This window comes from Arvicola amphibius, chromosome 9 (assembly GCF_903992535.2).
Source record: "Arvicola amphibius chromosome 9, mArvAmp1.2, whole genome shotgun sequence".
NCBI lineage: Eukaryota > Metazoa > Chordata > Mammalia > Rodentia > Cricetidae > Arvicola > Arvicola amphibius.
In genome coordinates, this window is record NC_052055.2 from 57132719 (window position 1) to 57153823 (window position 21105).

The following is a 21105-nucleotide window of genomic DNA, read 5'->3' on the forward strand; positions in this document are numbered from 1 at the left end:
TGTCACTTTTTTTTTTTTTACCCCAACCCAATGCCCAAAGAGCTGCAGAGAACGGGGCATATTTTTTTTTTACAAAGAGTTTGATTTTATTGATATTTAAATATATTAAATATTTCACTGAAATACATGGTACACCATCCTCCCCCACTCCCACAGTGGTTACATTATAAAACCAAAGCCCATGGCCTCCCGTTATCCCAACTCCTTCACCAACCAGTGAGGAGAAGGGCAACGGTAACTCAGGGGAAGGACATGGCTGGCACTGTGGTACAGGGAGCCAGGGTGTGGACAGGCCCCTCCCACCTGGCAAGAAGCAGACAGATCACCCAAAGCTGAGGTTTGCCCATTCTGGCTTACTCACTCCCACCCCGATGGCATCAAGTAGTCCCTTCCTATCCAGGAATATAGCTGGGGGAGATGGAGGAATTTTCTGCCTAGACCAGCTAATCTTTCCTCTTCCCTGCCTTGGCTAATCAAGCGCCCAGTGATCCATCAACTGGAATATGGAGATCTCCAGGAAGGCGGTACCAAGCCAGAAACCAGGCCTCTACAGAGAACTGGTGGCAGAAGCATGAGGCAGGGCAAGAGTACTGCCCGCCCCTCCCATTCCCCCATGGAACCCTTTCTCCTTGTCAGTGTCTAAGACAAAGTGATCTTCAATCAAAACTGAGGCGTATGCCTCTGGCTTAAAATAGGTGCAGACAGACAAACCAAGGCACCAACTAATTCAGCCCAGAGTCAAGGAGGCTGCAGGGGTAAAAGGAAGGCAGGGACAGGAAGAGGAGAGAGTACAATCCTTGTAGGTTTCATGAGGATTGGGATGGGAGCCAGAACTAGAGACTAGCCATGCTAGATTCAGGCTGAAGGCTTGGGAAAGCCAAGTTTACATTTCCCAGGCTCCATCCTCTAGTACCAAAATCTGGGTCCTCAGAGGGATCGATCCCACACTACCCCAGTCAGAAAATATAGCATACCCCAAGAGACAAGCTGAGGTACCCAGGGAGTGCCTGAGCCTCCGCCTCACAAACCTTCAACAGTTCAAGTGCAAGGAACACTAGAGATTAAGCAGGTGCTTGGGGCCCCTGCACTGGGCAGGGAGACAGTCATACTGCACATATGGCCCCCAAATGGCACTTAGGGATTTGGCACAACAAGGACTCCTCTCCCCAGACCACTCTTCATTTTGCTCCCAAACCCCATCCCACTCCTATGCAACCTGGGCATTTCTCTCCATCCCTTGAAACAGAAAACCCCGCCTTAACAACAGAAGGCAGGGGCCCCCAGAAGAGAGGCAGCCCCAAGTAGGGAGCTGATGAGCTGCAGCACACAGACACACAGAGACCTAGAAAACACACACACACACGAAAAGCAACATGCACACACAGTTACACAAATGCACAGGCCCTCCCTAATGCCAGACTTAGGAGGCCAGGTTTGGGGTCAGGGTCATCTTTCTCGGAACCCTGACTCTTTTCTATTTGGCAATACAAGGTATAGAGATGCTCCATGCCCCCTTGCCAGCACACAGCAAGTGAGCATTCAGGCCAAGGGCGCTGACCTGGCCACACTGGAACCTCAGGTCAGTGTGGCCACCCTCCTCCCTGGCCGCCTGCACTCTTCGGCACCTGCAGGTGAACGTCTAGTTCCTGATCTTCTGATGTCCCCACACACAGGTTTGCTCTCTGGCTGGTCATTTTCACAGTACCAATGAGGCCAGATACCCCTTTCCCTGGAGCGTGCAGGAACTGGGGATAAATCTGCGCTATCAGAGGTCCCTTTGTTCCCCTTTGGGGACAGATCATGGGACTAGGGTTTGGCAAATGGAAACATTCCCCTGAAATGTGGTCAGAGCTAGGTCCCCGCAGTACCTCCTTCCTCTGCTTTGTGCCAAGGAAGGAAACTTGGCTGGGGTTGGGGGTGCCCAGGACCGGTGCTGAGGACACAGTCAGGCAAAGGCAAGCATGGAATAGGCATTCCTCATGCCCGCCCCAGTCTTTGTACAAAATAGTCCCAGGAAAAATAGAGAAAGGAATGACCCAGCCCTGAGCCTGTTGCCCAAACAGGGGAACAGTAGGCATAGCGAGTTGCCATTTGACTCTCTCAGACAGGAGGGCTATCTGGCCTCTGCTGCCGCCCTCCCATCTGCTTCCAAAAATGAGGAGAGCGAACAGCCCCTACCCCAGTTGAGAAAGTCACTTGGATAATCCTCTTGGCGTCCCCTCCTTCGCCATTTTGAAGGCAGACGAACATGGTCCAAGCACAGCCTGCTGGGGTGGTCCCTTTTGCTGTCAGCAAGATCTGGAGGCCCAGTGGCCCCTGCAGCAGCTCCACCCAGTGAGCAGGAAGTCCACTCAATGCCCACCTTGGTCCCTTCAGCTGAATCTTAGCTGCACTCTGCTAACTGCTGGGGCCCCCATTGAGGAAGTAGGTGGTCATCTCCCCTTTGCCCTTCACCTTGACCACCCCTCGACACTCCAGTTGGTAGCCCTTGGCAGCTAGAACCTGGTATAGGTCCGTGGTCACCTGGGGAAGTGGGAAACGAGTCTGCTTAGCCTGGAATCCTCAATGATGTATTGGCAAGAAGCCCAATAGAGTTCTCTATCAAGCTAGCTCCCCTCCCCCAGTCCCTGCCCCAACAGCCACAGAAGACAGCCACCCTACCCCCGTCCCTCACCTGTATTCGGTCAGGAACCCCTGTGCTGTCCATTCGACTGGAGACATTCACTGTATTTCCCCAGATGTCATACTGTGGCTTCCGGGCCCCAATGACACCTGCCACAACTGGACCCATGTTCAACCCTGAAGTAGAGATAATAGCAAAAGCAGAGAGCAAGAGATTGAGGCTAGGATGATCCAGGATGACTCCAGGGATTCATCTTCCCTTGCATCTTGAGGAGGACCCAAAGGGGAAAAAATGTGGAAAGGGGACAATTCTTCTGGTGTTTTGTTTTTTTTTTTAATGTATAATATTCTGTCTGTGTGTATGCCTGAAAACCAGAAGAGGGCACCAGACCTCATTACAGATGGTTGTGAGCCACTATGTGGTTGCTGGGAATTGAACTCAGGACCTTTGGAAGAGCAGGCAATGCTCTTAACCTCTGCGCCATCTCTCCAGCCCCACTTCTGGTGGTTTAAAAAAAAAATCTGGGCGTGACAGATGAGGTAGCTCTCCAGAGTACAGGACGTATGGAGTTTAGACAGTCCATGCTGTACATGCTGAGTGCATGCCTGTGCATTCAGGGCTCATATTGCTGCCACCTCTATCTTACAGACAAGATATTGGGGTAACTTCCTGAGCCAGTAAAGAGACCTGTGGGAAGTCAAGCCAGACTCCAGACTTATGCTATTAATCACTGCCTTCCACCAGTGCATTCGAGAAGCTCCTCTATCAGACTGACCACACACAGATACCAGGCAGTGGCCTTTAGACAAATCGGCCTACTAGTCCTCCTGCCTTTGCTGAGTTAATCTCTGAGCACCAGTCTCATCTTAAGGGGGGGGGTGCTTAATGTGAGAATTAAAATGCACTCAAAATATGTAGGCCAAGACCCCAGAATATAGAAGAAGAATCAAAACAAATGGTCTTTGTCCTTAGCTTCAAACTTGACATGAAGGTGGGAGGCAGAAACCCAAAGAAGTCCTGAGGGCAAACCTGTGACCCTATACCTTCAGCTTTATCCACAAACTGCCCCCAGAAAAACGTGGCAAGACCCAGGCCCTCACCAATCTTCATCTGGAAATTGTTGAAAGAGTGTTCGTTGATGTGTTTCATCTGCTCCATGAGCCGCATGGCATAGTCTGCCAGGGCAGTGATGTGGGAGCGGCCCACCTGATCATAGGTGCTGGCATTTAGCCCGGAGGCAGCCATATAGGTGCTGCCGATTGTCTTGATCTTCTCCAGCTGCCGAAACCTCTCCTCACTGATGATCTGGACGGGGGAAGCGGAGCGGGGGGGGGGGGGGGGGGGGGGGGGGGGGGGGCTGTCAAACTTGACCCAGGTCTTTTCAAAGATCACTCCTTATTCTTCCTTGGCTCTCTTCCCCCTTCTCCCCTCAATAGCCCCATTGCTTTAGTGGGTGAGCCCCTTCCCATTGCTACTCTCAGTGAAGGTCTGAGAAGCTAAGAAAACAGGCAGTTCATGACCCTGGGCAAGGAACCGGGTATATGGCTTCAGAAGGTTGACTGTGATGGCCCCTGCGGCAGAAACACTCCGACATGCTTTGGGGAACCGTCCCAGAGTGAGGGCGGGATTTTCCTCCAGAATAGTGGGCAGCCCGTCCTTGACCTGGGTGTTCAAGACACTTCCTCACCTTCTCTCATTTTCACGAGACCATCGGGCTTGCTCATCTCATAAGGATTTGCCTACAGATTCCTGCCTCCTCCTTCAACTACATCATCCAATACCTGTTCTGCCATCACTCTCCTAGAGCTTCCTGTCCCTCTGCTGATTCTCCACAAGGGTGACCCTGCCCCACTGGGTCACCACCTTACTGCCTCTGACAGGGCAAGGGACACTCTATCTAATGCATGGCTTTCCCACACCAAGTCCGCTCCATTCTCCTGGTCCCCAAATAGCCCCCACTCTGCCAGTACTAGTCAATGACCAAGTACCTCATCAAAGTCGGCAATGATCTCATTGAGCAGCCGCAGGCACTCGACGCCCTCATTGTTTGCCTCGAGTTCCACGTAGAATTCAGAGAAGTTGGCGATAGAGGCGAACATGACAGCCACACATTCACACGACTGGTAGTAGAGCTCATCATTGCGGCGCTCTCGGGCCAGGAAGTGGGCGGCCACGTCCTTGGGCAGAATGTTGTGCAGCAAGCGTCGGTTGTATGCCTGGAGCTCCTCCATCTCCTCCTTCTCCCCTGTTGCCTGTGGGCACCACATCCATCACCCACTGCCCAACATTCCCAAGGGGTGGGCGCAGTGGCCAAGGCCTGGAGATGGCCATCAGAGGGAACCACGTGGAGGAAGAAAGGCACGGGCAGAGAGAAGGCCTAAAGGACAGGCAAAGGGGTGAAGGGGGCAGGTACAAGATGGGACAGGGGACAGGAGATGGGACACAGAGAAGGCATGGAACCAGGGTGGGCTCGGGCAGCCTCAGCCTTAGCCAGGTAGCAAGAGATGCATTTCTGGCTTGGCTCAGGCTCCGTTCCCCAGAAGCTTCTCCCTCCGGCACAGGTTCACCCAATCACCTGCAGTTTCCAGAGGAAGTCCAGGCGGGCAGTTGATTCCACCTGCTGTGCATGGAGATACAGTGCCAGGGCAAAGACCAGCAGAATCACAGGGGTCATATATTTGAGTGCCACCCTCCCTACAGCTGGGCTGGAAATAACCAGAGACCTGCTTGGTGTCTGAAGGAGACACTGACCAACCTCATCCATTGCTGTCCCCAAGCCCCCACTTACCAGTCCGGCCCATCGAAAGTCTCATTGGAGGAAGCCCTGGCAGGAAGATACAAAAGTCATTGGACACTGGCTGCTGGGAGGGAGACAGGGACTACATCGCTGAGTCCAATCACTAATCAAGTCTGTGGGCAGAGAGCCTCTGCTCATATAAATTAGCTCAACAAGGGCAAAGGTGAAGCCTTTCCTGAGGAGGCGCTTCTCGCTTAGCAGCTAAACGGGCCAGGACAAGTTGCTTCGAACCCTCGTCAGTAAAACAGGGGTCAGGAGGCTGGAGAGATGGCTCAGAGGTTAAGAGCACTGGCTGTTCTTTCAGAGGTCCTGAGTTCAATTCCCAGAACCCACATGGTGGCTCACAACCATCTGTAATGAGATCTGGTACCCTTTTCTTGCCTATAGGCATAAATGCAGACAGAATACTGTAAACAATAAATAAATAAATCTTTAAACAAAAAAAGAACCTAAAATTAGGGGCTTATATGAGGTTATCATATTTAACATTGAATGGGTTCAATCACACTTTTTTTTTTAAAAAAAGGGGGGATTAGACCTAAGTACCACATCTGAAAGGTTTAGCATGTGCCTAGGATGCCTAGTGTCAGGCTCCAGAAGTGTTCTTTTACTGTGACAGTCGCCACTGCCCTGAGACACAGGTCATACTGGCATTTACTCAGGCTTAGAGACGTTAACTCACTATCCAAGGTTACAAAGCCAATGAGAAGCAGACAGAGGACTCAAACCCAGCAGACTCTTACTGGCCCCACCACATGCTGTGGCCACATATCACAAAGGACCAGAGCTCTGCCCCCACGCAACTCTGTGAACCACTAATGGGAAGACAGTGGGTAGAGCCAGGTGATGGTGGCGCACACCTTTAATCCCAGCACTGGGGAGGCAGAGTCAGGTGGATCTCTGTGAGTTCGAGGCCAGCCTGGTCTAGAGTGAGTTCTTGGAACTATACAAAGAAACTTTGCCTCAAAAAAACAAAACAAAACCCAGTGGGTAGGAAAGCACCATGAAAGTGTGGGGGAATTTTTTTTTTTTGGTCTAGCCTAAAGTGCTAGGAATTTGTCACAACTGGAATTTTGGGGGGTAACTATCTGAGGGCACATGCCAGGAACTCTCTCCCCCCCGCCCCGCCCTTCCCTTTCTTCTACAAGTGGGCTGTACATCTCAAGGGCCTCGGCATCAGAGACTCTCAGCCCAGAAGGATCAGGGAGGCACGAAAGAGGCTGAGAATGGACTTACAAGCCATGGACGCCCAGCAGAAGATCATAGTTGTCAAATATGGTGGCTGGGGGACCCAGCAAAAGCAGCACCAGATAGATGAACCCCAAGACAAAGGTCATAGCCAGCTTGCCGATGCTGCTGATGTGTAGGAAGACAGAGCTGGCCAAGAGACTCAGCAGCATGTTCCCAACGAAGTACTGGGGGAGGGGTGACAGCAGAGGCAGCGTTGGGTGACATCAAAGACCACGGCACCCAGAGCAGGAAGAGCCCTGCATCCCCCTGCCTGACTAACCTCCCTTCCACCACTCTCCAGCCCCAAAGCCTTTTACCAGTCTTGCTCAGCTTCCTAGGAGGGGCCCTGGCTGCTCCTAGAGTTGGGGAATGCTTGAGTTCCTGGCTCTAAGGTGCCATCACTAGGCCTGGCACAGAGAGGCCGACAACTGTGCCGAAACAACCCCCACTGTCTGAACACTGCTCGGACACCTCAGGGAAGCTGCAGGTGGGTGCGGTGCCCTCACACAGGGGAGCATCCAGTCCCAGGGAGTAATTGAGCTGTTGTAGGTGGCAGGCGGTGACATCAGCTGGTGTTAAATTCAGCATCCGGGCTGCACAGGTCCTTATGGGGGTGTGATTACAGGTGAACTGCAAAAGTTGGGTGTATATTAGGGTATCCAATGAGGGAAGTGGTTACAAGGGCCATACCCAGGGGTCTTATATGTCATAGACTAAAATTCTCAGGGATGACAAAAGAAAGGAGAAACAAAGACAAGCATTACCCCCACCCACCAGGACAGCAGGCTCCCCAAAGGCCAGACACACTTTCAGTTCTCAGAGAGTGCCTGGCATAGGGTAGAGAAAGGAGAATTACCATGTTGGCAACAGCAGAGATGAACACAAGCAGAACTGAAAAGATGCCAACCGCTGTGCTGTGCACCCGTGAGCGGACGATACTGCGGGACAGACGGTGCAGGGCCTTGGGGAAGAACTGTGACAGCAAGAGACCAAGAGTTAGAAGTGACATTTGCTAGAAGGAAGACCGGCCAAGAACAAGGTCTAACAAGGGACATGGCCTCCTCCTCCCTCTTCCATGGGAACCCCCTCCTTCCCCAACAGTCTGGGGGAAGTCCCTCTACTTACAGAACCGCAGGAGCATACAGCACAGATCAGTACAGTGGCCAGCAACAGCAGGAAGATACCGGCATAGATCCCCAGCATCAGGGTGGAGCTAGAGCAGGATAAGGGGGAAGTCAGGAAAATCTGAGCATACTTGTCTCATCCCCACGGCTTGCACAGGCGTTTAGGGAAAGTTCGGGATGTAGTGAAAGGGACAGGACTCACTGTGGAAATATGAGGAGCTGGATGAAACAGATGAAGCAAAAAACCAAAAGGGCGCAGGCGACATAGGCCCCAAAGCGAGGATCTACCTTCCGTGAATACTGTGGGAAGAACGGTAATGAGCTGGGTGCTGGGTCCTCCCCTGGCAGGGATGGCATGGACAGCAAGAGCAGGGCAACCCCGGGGCCTTGCGGGGAACAGTCGCAGTTGGCCTGATTTAGACGAGCTCCCACCTGTGCAGTGGTCGCTTCCCATTCCCAACACGTCCTCCTGCTCCTTCAGCTTGTGTTTAGCCTCCCAGTCAGGCCCTCCCTCCCTCCAGCCCTCATCCTTTTGCCCTTGTATCCCCCAAACCTTCTTCTCAAGATCCTGTCTCTGGAAGGTGAGCAGGAACCGGCGCACATGGTCCTTACGCAGTTGGTCGATGCTACGGGCATCGATGGCACGGCCCAGGAACTCATCCACCTCATCTTCAGGGTTCAGAGCATCTTGGGCACCACGGCTGATAATAGGACCCAGGTTTCACCATGTGCATGAATAATGACATGATAAGCAATGAGAAGGGCGGGGCTCAGGCAGCAGCCAAAGAAGGCTACGTGAGCTATGTATGTGGTACCCAAGAAACAGGAGGTCTCAGCTCCCACAGCCCCATCTCAGGCTGCAAATGCCTTCTCCCTCCCTCATTGACCTGCCTCATCCCATAGACCAACTTACTTGTCTTTGCTGGAATCGTCAATGCCCTGGAGAAAGAAACAGAATGTGTAAGGGAGGAGAGGTGCTAACCACGAACACCTCCAGTACCTTCCCTATTACACACACACACACACACACACACACACACACGCACGCACGCACACACACGCACACTTTGGGAGACTTGGGGTGAAACTATTCCCCCTGCTTCCATCTTTAGGACATATACAAAGGGAAGGCAGCTATAGGAAGAAGGGGGACAGAACATTCTCTCACTTTGAGGGAAACCAAAAACTGAGACACCTCCCCACCCAGGTCACAGTGCAGAGAGCCCTCACCATCTGGCGGAATGCCTTAGAGTCCTTGGTCCGGGAGAAGGCACGGTCAGGCACCCACCGTGGCATCAGTCCTTCCATGGAGTTGGCCCGTGTCCGTTGCAGCTTAGCCAGCATGGCTTTCTCCTCTTTCTGCGTAAGCAGCAGCGTAAACGCAGGCTCAGAAGTAGAACCCCAAGGTCTTTGCTAGCACCTCCCGGTTTGCTCCTTCCCCCCTGCCCCTCCCAGCAGTCCTGCCCTGACCCGTTTCTGGCTGGCGCCCAGGATGAGGAAGGTCTCGATGCTTTGCTCCTTGAGGTACGCGTTGCGCTCACCACCACGGCCTGGTTCCACCTCATAGTCCCCATTCAGGTACTGCAGTGTGGCCCGAGTGATGTGGATGCGACTGTATGGGGCCAGGAGGTGAGACCCTGGCTCTCCCAGCCACCCACCCCAGCCACCAACCGGAGCCTTCCACTCACCCGGCCCGGCCCCCAGCCTCCATGTGGTTGGCCAGGGTCACATCATTGGACCACACGTCAAACTGCCATTTCCGCAGGCCAAGGACACCGCAGTGCACGCGTCCACTGTGGATGCCCACACGCATGTTCACATTTACACCTGTCACTTCACGCACCAGCCTGGGGAGACGTAACTCCAGATCAGCTCCAAATTGTCTTCTCGTCCTCTAGTCAAGAACCCAAGCTGAGGCCAGGAAGATGGCTCAGTGGTGAAGGCACTTGCTACCAAGCCTGACTGCCTGAGTTTGATCGCTGGGATCCACACAGTAGGAGAAAATTAACTCCAAGTTATCCTCTGACCAGCATGCGTGCACCATGGGAGGTGTATCCATCCATCCATATATACTTAGAGCAAATAGATAAATGGGCACGGCTTTGACTAGGCATGGGCAGGGAGCTGCCCAGGACTCAAGGACAAGGGCTTGAGAACTATGTTCAACAGTGGCTGCCACTGTCCTACAGGGCTGAGCTACTGCCAGCTCCGGCCAGCTTGGCTGGTGTTCTCTGCAGTCACAAGCCCCTCCTGCTTCAGCTCCCTACGCCCTCCAGCAGGCTAGGGTCAGAAAGAGCACAGGGGTCTTCGCACAGACTGGGGAAAGATCCACTCCCCTCCCCAGTGATAAATTCAAGAAAGAGCTATGAAGACTGAGGGAAATTCCTAAAGATACATCAGAGTAGGAAGAGTCTGGGAAGCCACGGATCCAGAAGGCCTGGGGAGGGGCACTACTCACGATATGGCCTCGATCATGTCCACTCCCATCTCCACACAGCAGTGGGCGTGGTCCGCCCGGGCCTCAGGCAGTCCTGACACACAGTAGTAACAGTCTCCTAGGATCTTGATCCTCAGACAGTGATTCTCCTGAAGGGGAGAAGGTGGAGGACCACCATCACCCTCCTGATCATCGGGCACATCTGGCCCACCACCTTCAATGCAACCTCTTCCCCCACAGTCCCCCCAAATGCTCCCAGCAACACCGTGTGGGCACCACGGTTGGCACTATCCCTAAGCCCCAGCACCCTCACCGCAGCCAGCTTGTCAAACCGGGCAAAGAGCTCATTCAAGGTCATGACCAGTTCCTGCGCAGTGCACTGGGAGGCCAGGCTGGTGAAGCCCTCAATGTCTGCAAACAGGATACTGTGGACAACAGCAGAGAGATTATGGGCCTCCTAGCCCTCAAGGACTCCTTGACACCCGGCGACCCTCTTGGCATCGTCCCCTATCCCATTCTACCTGACATTATCGTGCTTCTGGATGTAGATCTTATGGAACATCATGTCTTCTTTTTTCGTGTTGATGTCTTCTTTCATCTCCATGGCAACATGCTGGGGCAACACCGATAGCAGCAGCCGTTCCTAGACCGGTGGTTCCAACCACTATCCTCTTTGCTTTCCATTTTGATCCTTCTTGTTTCTTCCACATTCCCAGAGCCCTCCCATATCTCTGTAACCTGAGGGTCCCTTCTTGACCTCGGCCTGATACTGCCTTTAGAAGCCTCCCTTCCTAGCTCTCTCGGACCAATCTCCATTCAACACCCCTCCCCACAATGTACTCCTATATGCTCCCTCCCACCCTTGAACAGGACAGGACCCCCAGGAGCTTGTGATGCACAGTCCTCGTCCTCGGGAACCACTCACACTGCGTTGCATAGGCACGGGCAAGGCGGCAGGTCTGATCCACAGGGTACTGGGGGTGAAGAGAGAGGAATGCCCTAGCTAAGGGAAGTGGCCCCCACCTGCTGGCGATTCTCATGCTGCAGGTGCAAGCGAGCCTGGATGTAACCTCGGGTCTCCTGAAAGGCTTGGCGCTGAGACACTTCAGCAGGGTAGTGTGTGCAGATGCCGATGACGTTGGTGCAGAGAAAGAGCACCACATTAGCACCGAGCTGGAGGAGAGCGGCACAAGCAGATGAATGACCACCCGTGCACCTACACACCCACTCACACATGCACACTAGCTCCCGGGCTCTCCAACATACTTTGACCAGGAAATAAAGTCCTGCACCCTGTTTGCCCCCATGCTGTGCCATTCCTGTGATATCACTGTCCCTCCCTACAGAACTCTAGATCCCAGCCTGCTTGGATTATTCTGTGACCAGAAACAGGAACACCAACCACAGCTACAAAGGTTATGGGCTCAGACCCAGCACCCTATAATCTCCCACCCACAAACAATGCTAACAAAAGACAAGTGTTCCTTCTGCATGAGGTCTCCTCACAGTGCAGCACCAAGGAGGTCTGAGCTTCCCGTCCTCTTCTGGGTAAACCAGGTGAACCAGGACAAGTCACTTCCTTTCTCTAGATGTCCATTTTACTCTAACAGGAGGAATGTTATCTCCAAAGGCAGCTCTCCTTCCCCTCCCCGCCCCCCACAATGGCTCTGAAGACTAAATCACAAGAACGACCACTATCGGGTTTTGTTTGTTACTGTTGTTTGGTTGATTAAATTTTTGAGATAGGGTCTCACTATGTAACCCAGGCTGGCCTCAAACTCACGGCGATCCTCCTGCCTCAGATTCCCAAACAATGGGATCACAGGTGTAAGCCACTATTACTGCTGTTGCTATAGTAGCCAGTTTGCTGGCCACCTGCAATGTCTAGGATTCTAAGGACGCACTCCAGATATTAACTGACGAGTCTGCGGAGAAGGTGACAGCATCTCACTTCACGACTGAGTGAGTCAAACACAAAGGGGCCCAGTTACTTGCCCGAGATCCCACAGCTGGTTATGGCTGGTGTGAGACTTGAATCCTGGACAATCAGACTCCAAAGCCTTTGTCCCTACCCCACTGTCTAATATATCCCAGATTTCTGAAAGTTCTTTCTCCACTTTCTCTTGAAGGTTAGTCTCAGCACGGGCTCAGCAGCCATCAATTCTACTAGTAGAAAGAACGCATGGCCACCCCTACCACAAAGTATGATTCTCCCCCTTTCTTCTCCGCCCTCCAACTCTTACACACACACCTCTTCAAGGCCTCATGCCTACACCGCTCAGCACAGCCAGCCTATGTAAGTTCCATGGTCAGTGCACATGGCGGTTGTACTGACAGTGATTTGGGACTAGATGTTGAGAGCAAGTGCAAAGGAAGCTTGCCTCACTGCTGCTGGAGACTCAGGGGTTAACACGGCAGCGCTGGGACTCCACCCAAGCTGGATGGGGCAGGGCTATGGTTAGGGAGCTGGGAGGGGATGCACACCAACTGCCTTGAACCAGAACTAGCCCTGCAGACTTGGACAGGACATTTAATCTTTGATTCCTCTGTGTAAAACTGAGGCCTGTAACTCCCAGCTCCTGACCCTAGCACTGACCCTCTAACGCTGGCCTTTGCTGCCCTTCCCAGTCCAGGCAGCTTCCAGAAAGCCCATGCAGAGCTTCCCTCTCGGTAGCAGGGGTGAAGAGGGGGCACTCCATCTCCCTTGGGGGCTTCTAAGAATAGCCCCCCAGAGGGGGAATAGGAGGGGGTAATCCAGGCAACTTCCCTTCCTGGCCCCAGGAGCCCCAGAGGAAAACGTGAGTCACAGTGGAGGGAAGGGGAAGAGGGATGAGGGACTGAAATAACCCACGACACACATATCCCTATCTCCCGTGAGAAAAAAATGGAAGCCGAGCTCTGGGGGCCACTCCATCCAACCAACGTGGTCGTTGCTCAGTGTGTCTGAATGAGTGGATCGGGAAGAAGAGTTCTTCCTATGACCGTGAATGGGGCTGGAGCTGGGAAGGGGCCGCCTAAGGAGGCTACAAGCCCCTACTCCCTGAAGAAATACAGACTTCAATGGGCACATGAGATTGTTGTCAGTTCCGTGAAGCTGAATGGGCAGTCCCAGCCCCACAGATGGGAACAAGCAACACAATTTTCTCTACCATCCCAGGAATGCATCTGCAGAGACCCCATGGGGTGAAACTGAAGCCAGGCACCCTGGGGAGGTAGGAGGCTGGCAGTTCCGGGGCCTCCCAGGCTCAGCCTCCCCCATCAGGCACTGGGCTGGGCCCTGGGCACCAGGCCAGCAGAGAGCAGGGAAGAGTCACACACCCACCTTCTGGCAAGTCTGGCAGAAGGGGGGAAGGGAGGCCCACTCCTAAGCTTCTCCCCAAGCCCCCACTTCACAGGCAGTCTAAGGAGAGAACCTAGGAACTAGCACAGATAGGGCTGGCCCTTTAAGAGGTCTGATACTGCCCTGTGGGCACTTGCTGCACCACAAACTAGCTATAAAGTTACTTTTAAAAGGTATGTTCTGTTCCAGGCCAAGAAAGGCATCGTGCCAAAGCACCCAGCTTCTCACCCCAGGAGCCCCAGGCAAATTTCTGTTGGTGAGGCCACAGTGGGCAGCAGCCTCTGGCAAGGAGAAGGGAGGGTCCTTGCCTGCCGAAGCTTCATATAACCAACCACCTTACAGCTGCATCCCAGAGCCGACACCAGAGCTTGAATCTCAGGGGTCAACAAGAGGTCAGAGATACAAGGCCTGCACACAGCATGTCTGCAGACTACACCACCTCTTCTGACCTAGACCAAAGAGCTGAGATCCTGACACAGTACAGACTTGGTCCTGAGACCCCAACCTGATGGATCTAGACATCCCTATACCCTCTTCCAATTCAGCAAGTCCCCTTCCCACTCCCACCTGGTGTGCCGCATGGCACCTACCTGCTTCCAGAGGAAGGGGTCACCACGGTTGAGCTGCCAGGCCAAAATCAAATGCAAGGCAGAAAGGCCCAAGCCACTGAGTACTGCTGCACGCATGCGGATGGGAAGGAGCGTGTAGGTGATGTAGACGAAGAACACCGGGCACCAAAGGCCTGCCGAGGGGCTGTGTGGGTTGGCTGCCAGGGCACCTCCGACTTGCACAGCTGCTAGGATGCCCAGAACCACATAGCTTACCACCCACATGGAGTCCTGGCGGAAGCTATGTCGGTTACACACTACCATGAGTGCCACAAAAAGGGTGGCGGCGCAGGTGAGCAGGGCCACATAAGCTGGCTGAGGCGGGGCGGGTGCAGCATGGAAGGCCAAGAGCACGGCCGCAAGTAGCACAAGCACGGCCATGAGGAGTGTGAGGCTGCTCTGGTTCATCTGGAAGAAGTACCGCTGGTACAGGCGCTCCAGCTTGGCGGAGCGGAACTGCTTAGACTGAAAAACCTGCACGAGACGGTGCCAGCAGGACCGACTGCTCCCGGACGACGAATCAGGCGCCACTTCAGCTGTCCCCATTGGGGTTGTCACCTCAGCGTCCTCGAAACCCAAGGCCACTGACCGCAGCCCCAGCTCCATACCCCTGCCTGGGCCAGCCCTCCTGATGAAGGCCTCATCCTGCCAGGGGCACCGAGTGTGAGCCGCAGGAGTGGGGCTGGGTGGCTCGGCATCCTTAAGGCAACTCATGTAGCGAGGTGCGCAGAAGCCACTGGCCCGAGTCCCATGGCGTGGGCGCTTCTGCCCATTGCGTTCGCCCCAAGCTGTCTTCCGTTCATCCACTTTGGGAACCAGGAGGCCACTAAACCATGACATGCTGCTGGGAGGAAGGGCATGGGATGGTATTAATACCACTGCTGTGGCCACAGTCACCATAGACGCTTATTCCCTGAGCATTTCCTACAGCTCTGTTCTCCTTCCCACATCTGATAAAACTACCCTGAAGGGAGCAGTAGCTTCCCCACTCAACAGGTAAGGATCTGGGACATAGAAAGGTACAGAAGACACAGCAACCATACAAGGAAAAGAACCAAGAGTCTGAGGCTGGAGAGATGGTTCAGAGGTTAAGAGCACTGGCTGCTCTTCCAAAGGACCCCCGGTTCAATTCCCAGCACCCACATGGCAGCTCAGAACTGAGTTCCAAAGGATCTGACATCCTAACATAGACACACATGCAGGCACAATACCAACGCACATAAAAGTAAATTTTTAAAAATTAAGAAAAAAAAGTAAGACTCTAAGCTTGACTGAGCCCCAAAACCAGTACACTTAATAATTTACCCTATTATCCTTCCCTAATGTTAATACCGACTTGCTTGTTTGTTTTGTTTTTTGAGACAGGGTTTCTTTCTGTAGCCTTGGCTGTCCTGGAACTTGTTCTGTAGACCAGGCTGGGCCCAAAACTACCAGAGATCCACCTGCCCTGCTGCCCGAGAGCTGGGATTAAAGGGGTTTGCCACTACCACCCGCTAGGATTGGCTTCTTCATCACCACAAACTTAGATTCCCACGCCAAGGACAATGAGAAGAACACATCTGGCAGCCTGAGACATGAGGACAAGAACACCTAGTACCAGTTGACCAGTGCCATTTGTGCCCCACTGGGGCCTGAACTTCTGTTCAGAAGCCAAAGAAAACCTTGCATTTCAATGTAACATCTCTCAATTTTTAAATGCTATTAATTAATATATATTTTACAATACTACACACAAGCCAAATAAACCCTGTCAACAGAATAAGTGAACTGCCAACTGGTGACCTCTATACAAAAGGTACTCTCTTCCCACATCCTTCCTCATCACACACATACAAATACATACACATACATACATACACATGTACATATACACGCACACACACGTACATACACATGCACACGCGCACACACTTCAGCAAGCTAAATTCGATTTCTCCCACAGGTCACAGCTCTGAGTGTGACTTCCTCACAGAAGACCTCCCAGACCCACCCCCTAGACTAAGTCTGGTCCAGTTTCACCTCTGTTCATTTCCTCCATGGTACTTACTGCAATTTTCAATTGAAACATTCCTTGTTTAATGTGTGCCTCTGTCCCTAGGACTATAAACTCTGCATGAGTAGAAATTACACATATTTTAGCCAGCACTTTATCTCCAGAGACAGGTACTGGGTCTAGCTAACAGTAGGTGCTCAATAAATGTACAACAGAAAAGATAAAAGAGGATGGGCATGAAGTAGAATTTGGTAGTAAAATGCTTGTCTAGAATGCACAAGCCTCGGGGTCTGTGCTTAGTACGACAGACAGACAGACAGACAGACAGACAGACGGGGAGGCAGCAGGAAGCTGGAGGCATGGATGCTATGAGGTGCTGCTAACAATGGCAATCCTCGCCTTCCTCAGCGCACCTGCCAACACTGGCTTGTCTGCTGCTCCCCTGTACACCGAGCTCAGTGCAGACCAGCACCCGGGACTCACTGTTCCCATCCGGAACAGGAGCTCCTTCAGGTCACAGCCCAAGTCCCTTATCAACGCTATTCTCACCAGGCTATTAGAATAGCAACTCCCTTTCCTGGGGCTCCCTATCTCTCTTCCCAGCTTTATAATGTTTCTCCCTCCAAGGCCCTTATCAGCAACGGCCATTCTATAACTTTTCTTATTTGTTCATTGTCTGTCACTCCTAACTGGAATGCCAACTTGATGAAGGCAAGGATTTGGGCGGATTTTTTCACACTGTAGGGTCTGCCACTCCTACATGCTGACTGAGTGATGGATGGCCGTTAGCTGTATTTTCTCTCTGCCATAAACCTTCAAGATTCTTTCGCACGCCTAATTTCTGTTCTTCACCAAAAGCCTGTGAAGCTGGTCCTAAGACCCAGAGGGCAGGCAGCAGGGACACAGGACAGATTTGAAAGAGAAAAACAAAAGGTGATGTCCAGGACAGTTGACTGTGACTCACCCACGTAGAGACCCTGGACAACCAAATCAGTCTTAGATCCGGGATTTCCAGGAAGGACAAGCCTTGAAGTGCAGTGGGTGACTCCATGACAACCACCTTACCATGTGTTCTGGCAGAGCATGAAAGCCAGGTCATCCATGGATGACACCACCACCAGGACCACACTCCTCCATGCCTGCAGGGCACCCTGAAGGGTCCCTTGTACTTACACCCACTGAGCTGGCAACACTGACATTTGTACTCACTGGGGAACTAGACAGAAGCTAACACACCACCTGCCCCAGGAGGCCACAGAACCAGACACTTGGAAGAACAACTCTCCAGGTAGCTGCTGGGGGGGGGGGGGGGGGCAAAGCAGGACATGAGCTGGGGACGTCTCTGCACTCCATATTGGGGGGGGCTCCCTCAGCAAGTTCTGCCAGTGTCCTTCCTACAGCCACAGGGTAGCATGCCCTTCAGCTTCTTAACGCCAGCGGCACCATCATGAAGAGCAAACCAGAAGTACAAGACTTCTGGTCAGGCTGGCATTTGGAAAAGGTCACCAAAGAAACCCTGGCTCTTCCAAACACTTCACTGGAAGCATGATTTTTGGCACAAGACCAGATTTCAAAGCTTAAAGTGATTTACCATCCTGCCGGGACAGGCTGTCTACCTGCCCCCACTGTCGGTCTCTTCGTCTGAAAAGTGAGAGTGTATAGGTCCTGACCAGAAAACGTTGTGCTCCCTGCCATGTCCTACACTACAGATATTAGTTCTCCCCACCTTACACACCTTTTGAATGCAAAGCTCTGCCAGTGTCCAAGAGATGGAAAGACAACAGTCAGGAGCAAGAACATGTATCCCTCCAGCCAATCAGATGCCTGCGTCTATCAGGCCCTATGTCCCCTGCTGTCAGTCTCCAGAGCTGCTGGAGACAGAACACAGAGTGCTGTTCCCACCATGCACCCCTGGACTCCACACGCCATGACATTCTGCTTCCGCCTCCTCCCATTCCCCAGTCCCCTTCCCCGTTCTTATCTCCCTCCCTGCAACCGGCCCAGGTTCCCAAAGGACCTGCTTCTGGCCATGTTCCCAGCCCCTGGAAGCACATCCCAGCATCTGGCTCATACACACACAGAGGAAGAGGCAGACACTATCAGGGAAACATATGACCCTTGAAGAACATGCTGACTACCCAAGGGGATCGCTTCAGAGTTCTGTAACTGTTCAACCCACTGCAACCATCCCACCCTAGAGAGCTGGCAGGGCTTGCGGCACTCCTCTGTGCCAGCTTAGTGTATACAGCAGGAAACCAGAAGGCATTGTTAGAAGCTACAAAACTTCTCTATATGTTCCCCCAAACTCCCTGTTCCGGGACCCCTCACCGTGAATTCCAAAAATGCAGACCATGTCCCTCTTCCGCCTTCAGGCTCTTGAGCCTTATGCCTCTGACCTCCTCCTCCCCTGAGTCCTGGTCCCTTGGCTCTGTCTCACAGATATGTTGTTCCACACACCATCAGCTCCCACAGCCAAAGTCATGTCTGTTTGGAGCCAAGTCCCATAGTCCCAGGCCCAGTGTCTCCCAGACCTCAAGTCCCTCCCAGATCCTGCTCCTTCAGCCTGAGCCCAGGGTCTGGAAGCCAAGACTTGGCCTCAAGAATGGCTCTGCCCACACTTTCGCCCAACCCTCTTCCTGGCCACCTCTCAGCCACCTCATCCCCAGGGTCTATCTGCCTCTGCCCTTGTTGGCAAAATGGCTTAAAGGACTTCAGAAAGTTCACGATGCCCACGGAGGGGCAAGGAGGGAGGCCTGACACTCACCATGCTGGAACCCAACCCTCTCAATTTCCAGGCCCTTCCAGATGTAGAAGAACCTCCCCAGGGCCTGTAGGTTCAACACAGCCTACCCCAGCCCTGCTTCTCCCTAAGGACCAAAAAAAAAAAAAAAAGCTCCCATAGCCAGCTCCAACCATACAACACCCCTCTGGCTACAGAGACACTCTGGGGACCCAGGTACACGGAAAGGCTCTCCACCACCTAATCCCATCTCTGGCTTTTCAGTCAGGCCGCTGGGCCTACTCTGAATAAAGTCTGCCCACACCACACCCCACCCCTGCCCACCCCGCCACAGGCCTTGGGGAAGTAGGCACTGACACTACCCTTTCATTCCAAAGGTTCAGGGTGAGGGCAGGGAAGGGGCCTCCCTCGCCTCTCAGCGTTGTCTCAACACTCCAAACCCACCCACCCCCCATCCCCGATGCCAACCTCTAGGGGCATCTCCTCCCCTCGTGCATGCCTTCCCAGCTTCTCTGGGCAAGCCTGGAAACTCTGGGGAGTGCAGGGAGAGAAGCTCGTGGCGTGGAACCAGGGTGGAAGCTTCCAGCCCGACCCGAGGAGCCCCGGGTTCCCAGCGCCTCCAGCACTTCTCCGGCGCCCCGCAAACTGTCCAGACTCCCCTGTCCTCGCTCCGCTGGCCTCGCTGGAACCCGCACCCCCTCGCTCACCTGCCCGGGGTCGGCGCCTGCCCAGGGTCGGCGCCCCGCCGCGCCCGCGGGCTCCGGCCGGCCGGCCGGCCGTCCCGCCGTCCTGCTCCGTGCCCGCGCGTCCCTGCTGTCCCGCCCGCCGCGCCGCAGAGCCTCCGGCCCTCGCCCCCTCCCTTGTTGTCCAGCGCAGCCGCCCTCTACCCCGGATCCAGAAGTCCCCTCCCCGCCGGCTCCCGGACTCCCCGCCTTAAAGGCACAAGCTCCTTTTGTCTGGGCACCCCCTCCCCCTCCCAGAGGCGGGGGCACAGCTGCCCACTCCCCTCCCCGGGACCCGAGTCGGGTGAGCGAAGCCAGAGTACCGCGCGCCCCCGCCCCTGTCTGCTGCGTCTTCCCCGGGTCTCCCCCGAACAAGCAGCCACTGTTCTGGGCTTCAGACCCCGCGGGAGGGTCGGTACTCCCGCCCGCGCTCCCGCCTCCACCCAGGGCGGCATCCTGCAGGGTGCTCTCCGCCCTCACCCGGGGGTCCGCAGAGGCCGGCGAAGCCACCCACTGGCTGCGAAGATACCCGCCCCGCCCAGAGGGTCGGCTTCCTTCCTGTCGGGGTGCCCTGCGCCCCCTCCTCACCCCACCTTCCTCCTAACCCCAGCCCCCACCGCGCCCGCTCGCCCTCCCTTCCCACCGCTGCCCCGCTCCCTCCGGCGGGAGCCGAGTTTAATAATTAATTAAGATTTCATTCCACAAGGCGCCAGGTGTGTGCGCCTGGCACCCGCTCGCCCGCACCCCACTTCTTTCCGCTTCCCCAACCCTCTGGGGCGCCGGGCCCGACGCAAACCTGCTGTGCCCAGAACCGGACCGGGCCGCGGGCAGGGGCATTCTCGGTGCCGCCCTCTGGCCCCACGCTCTCTGGGGCAGCCCTTCCCCCCCCCCCCCGCACCTGCCAACTGGCAGAGTCCCCCCACCCCCCCCATCCCCGGCACCTTTTACCCAAAGGGTTGTGCTTCTTTGATGTGGGGGGCTGGGGTGCACTGCCAGGTTCATGAACTGAAAAATTGTTCCGGGATGTTTATTCATTTCCCTCGCAAGCAGCTGCCCAAGTTACCTGGGAGATGGGAAAATCATGTGAAAGCCACTTTAACCCTTTGAGGGTTGGAGTGGTGGAACCAGAAAGGAGAGAACGGCCCATTCCTGGGCAGTAGGTGAGTCTAGTTTAAGCTTGCCTTTGAGTCCCCTCCCCAATCCCTCAGCCTGACCTGTGGCTGCCCTAAGATCAGGTGAGCTCTCCCTCCATTCTCATCCTTCAAGGCCTAACTGTGGACCATTTCAGATCCTATCTGGGCTTCCTAAACCAAAGACATTTGTGGTAAGGAGAGGTCCTTGCATTAATCCAACATCTATCAGATGCCTGGCATATTAGCACGCGTGAGCACACACACACACACACACACACACACACACACACCTTTAATCCCAGCGCAGGAGGCCGAGACAGATGGATCACTGTGAGTTCAAGGCTAGCCTGGTCTACAC

The 21105-nt window shown here is 54.1% G+C and overlaps 1 protein-coding gene across 4 annotated transcripts; it reads right to left on the reverse strand.

The window, feature by feature from the left end:
- Window positions 1–67: 67 nt before the first annotated feature.
- Window positions 68–20446, reverse strand: Adcy6 (adenylate cyclase 6). 4 transcript variants are annotated; one of them, XM_038342015.1, is made up of 22 exons: window positions 20411–20446; window positions 14142–15000; window positions 11235–11384; window positions 10733–10854; window positions 10525–10636; window positions 10233–10360; window positions 9463–9621; window positions 9245–9386; window positions 9005–9133; window positions 8688–8713; window positions 8328–8475; window positions 7977–8074; window positions 7776–7863; window positions 7507–7623; window positions 7122–7280; window positions 6657–6835; window positions 5412–5447; window positions 5199–5328; window positions 4612–4875; window positions 3724–3928; window positions 2675–2799; window positions 68–2523 (listed from the first exon to the last, which is right to left on the reverse strand). In XM_038342015.1, exons 2-22 carry the CDS (start codon window positions 14997–14999, stop codon window positions 2398–2400), a joined length of 3501 nt encoding a protein of 1166 aa, XP_038197943.1. In that variant the 5' UTR covers window position 15000; window positions 20411–20446; the 3' UTR covers window positions 68–2397. The 4 variants fall into 4 exon arrangements, with proteins under 4 accessions (XP_038197943.1, XP_038197945.1, XP_038197944.1 ...); XM_038342017.1 differs by lacking the exon at window positions 20411–20446 and adding an exon at window positions 19600–19658; XM_038342016.1 differs by lacking the exon at window positions 20411–20446 and adding an exon at window positions 18481–19014.
- Window positions 20447–21105: the final 659 nt, after the last annotated feature.

What these genes read in the sequence shown, in the direction of transcription:
- Adcy6 (XM_038342014.1), bottom strand. Translation starts at nt 17,952, where the DNA reads ATGTTCTTGCTCCTGACTGTTGTCTTTCCATCTCTTGGACACTGGCAG. An exon ending in CAGCTCCTCATATTTCCACA is followed by an intron (nt 7,864 to 7,976) that starts GTGAGTCCTGTC and finishes ATCCTGCTCTAG; the next exon opens with CTCCACCCTGATGCTGGGGA. An exon ending in ACTTCCTCTGGAAACTGCAG is followed by an intron (nt 4,876 to 5,198) that starts GTGATTGGGTGA and finishes TGGTGCCCACAG; the next exon opens with GCAACAGGGGAGAAGGAGGA.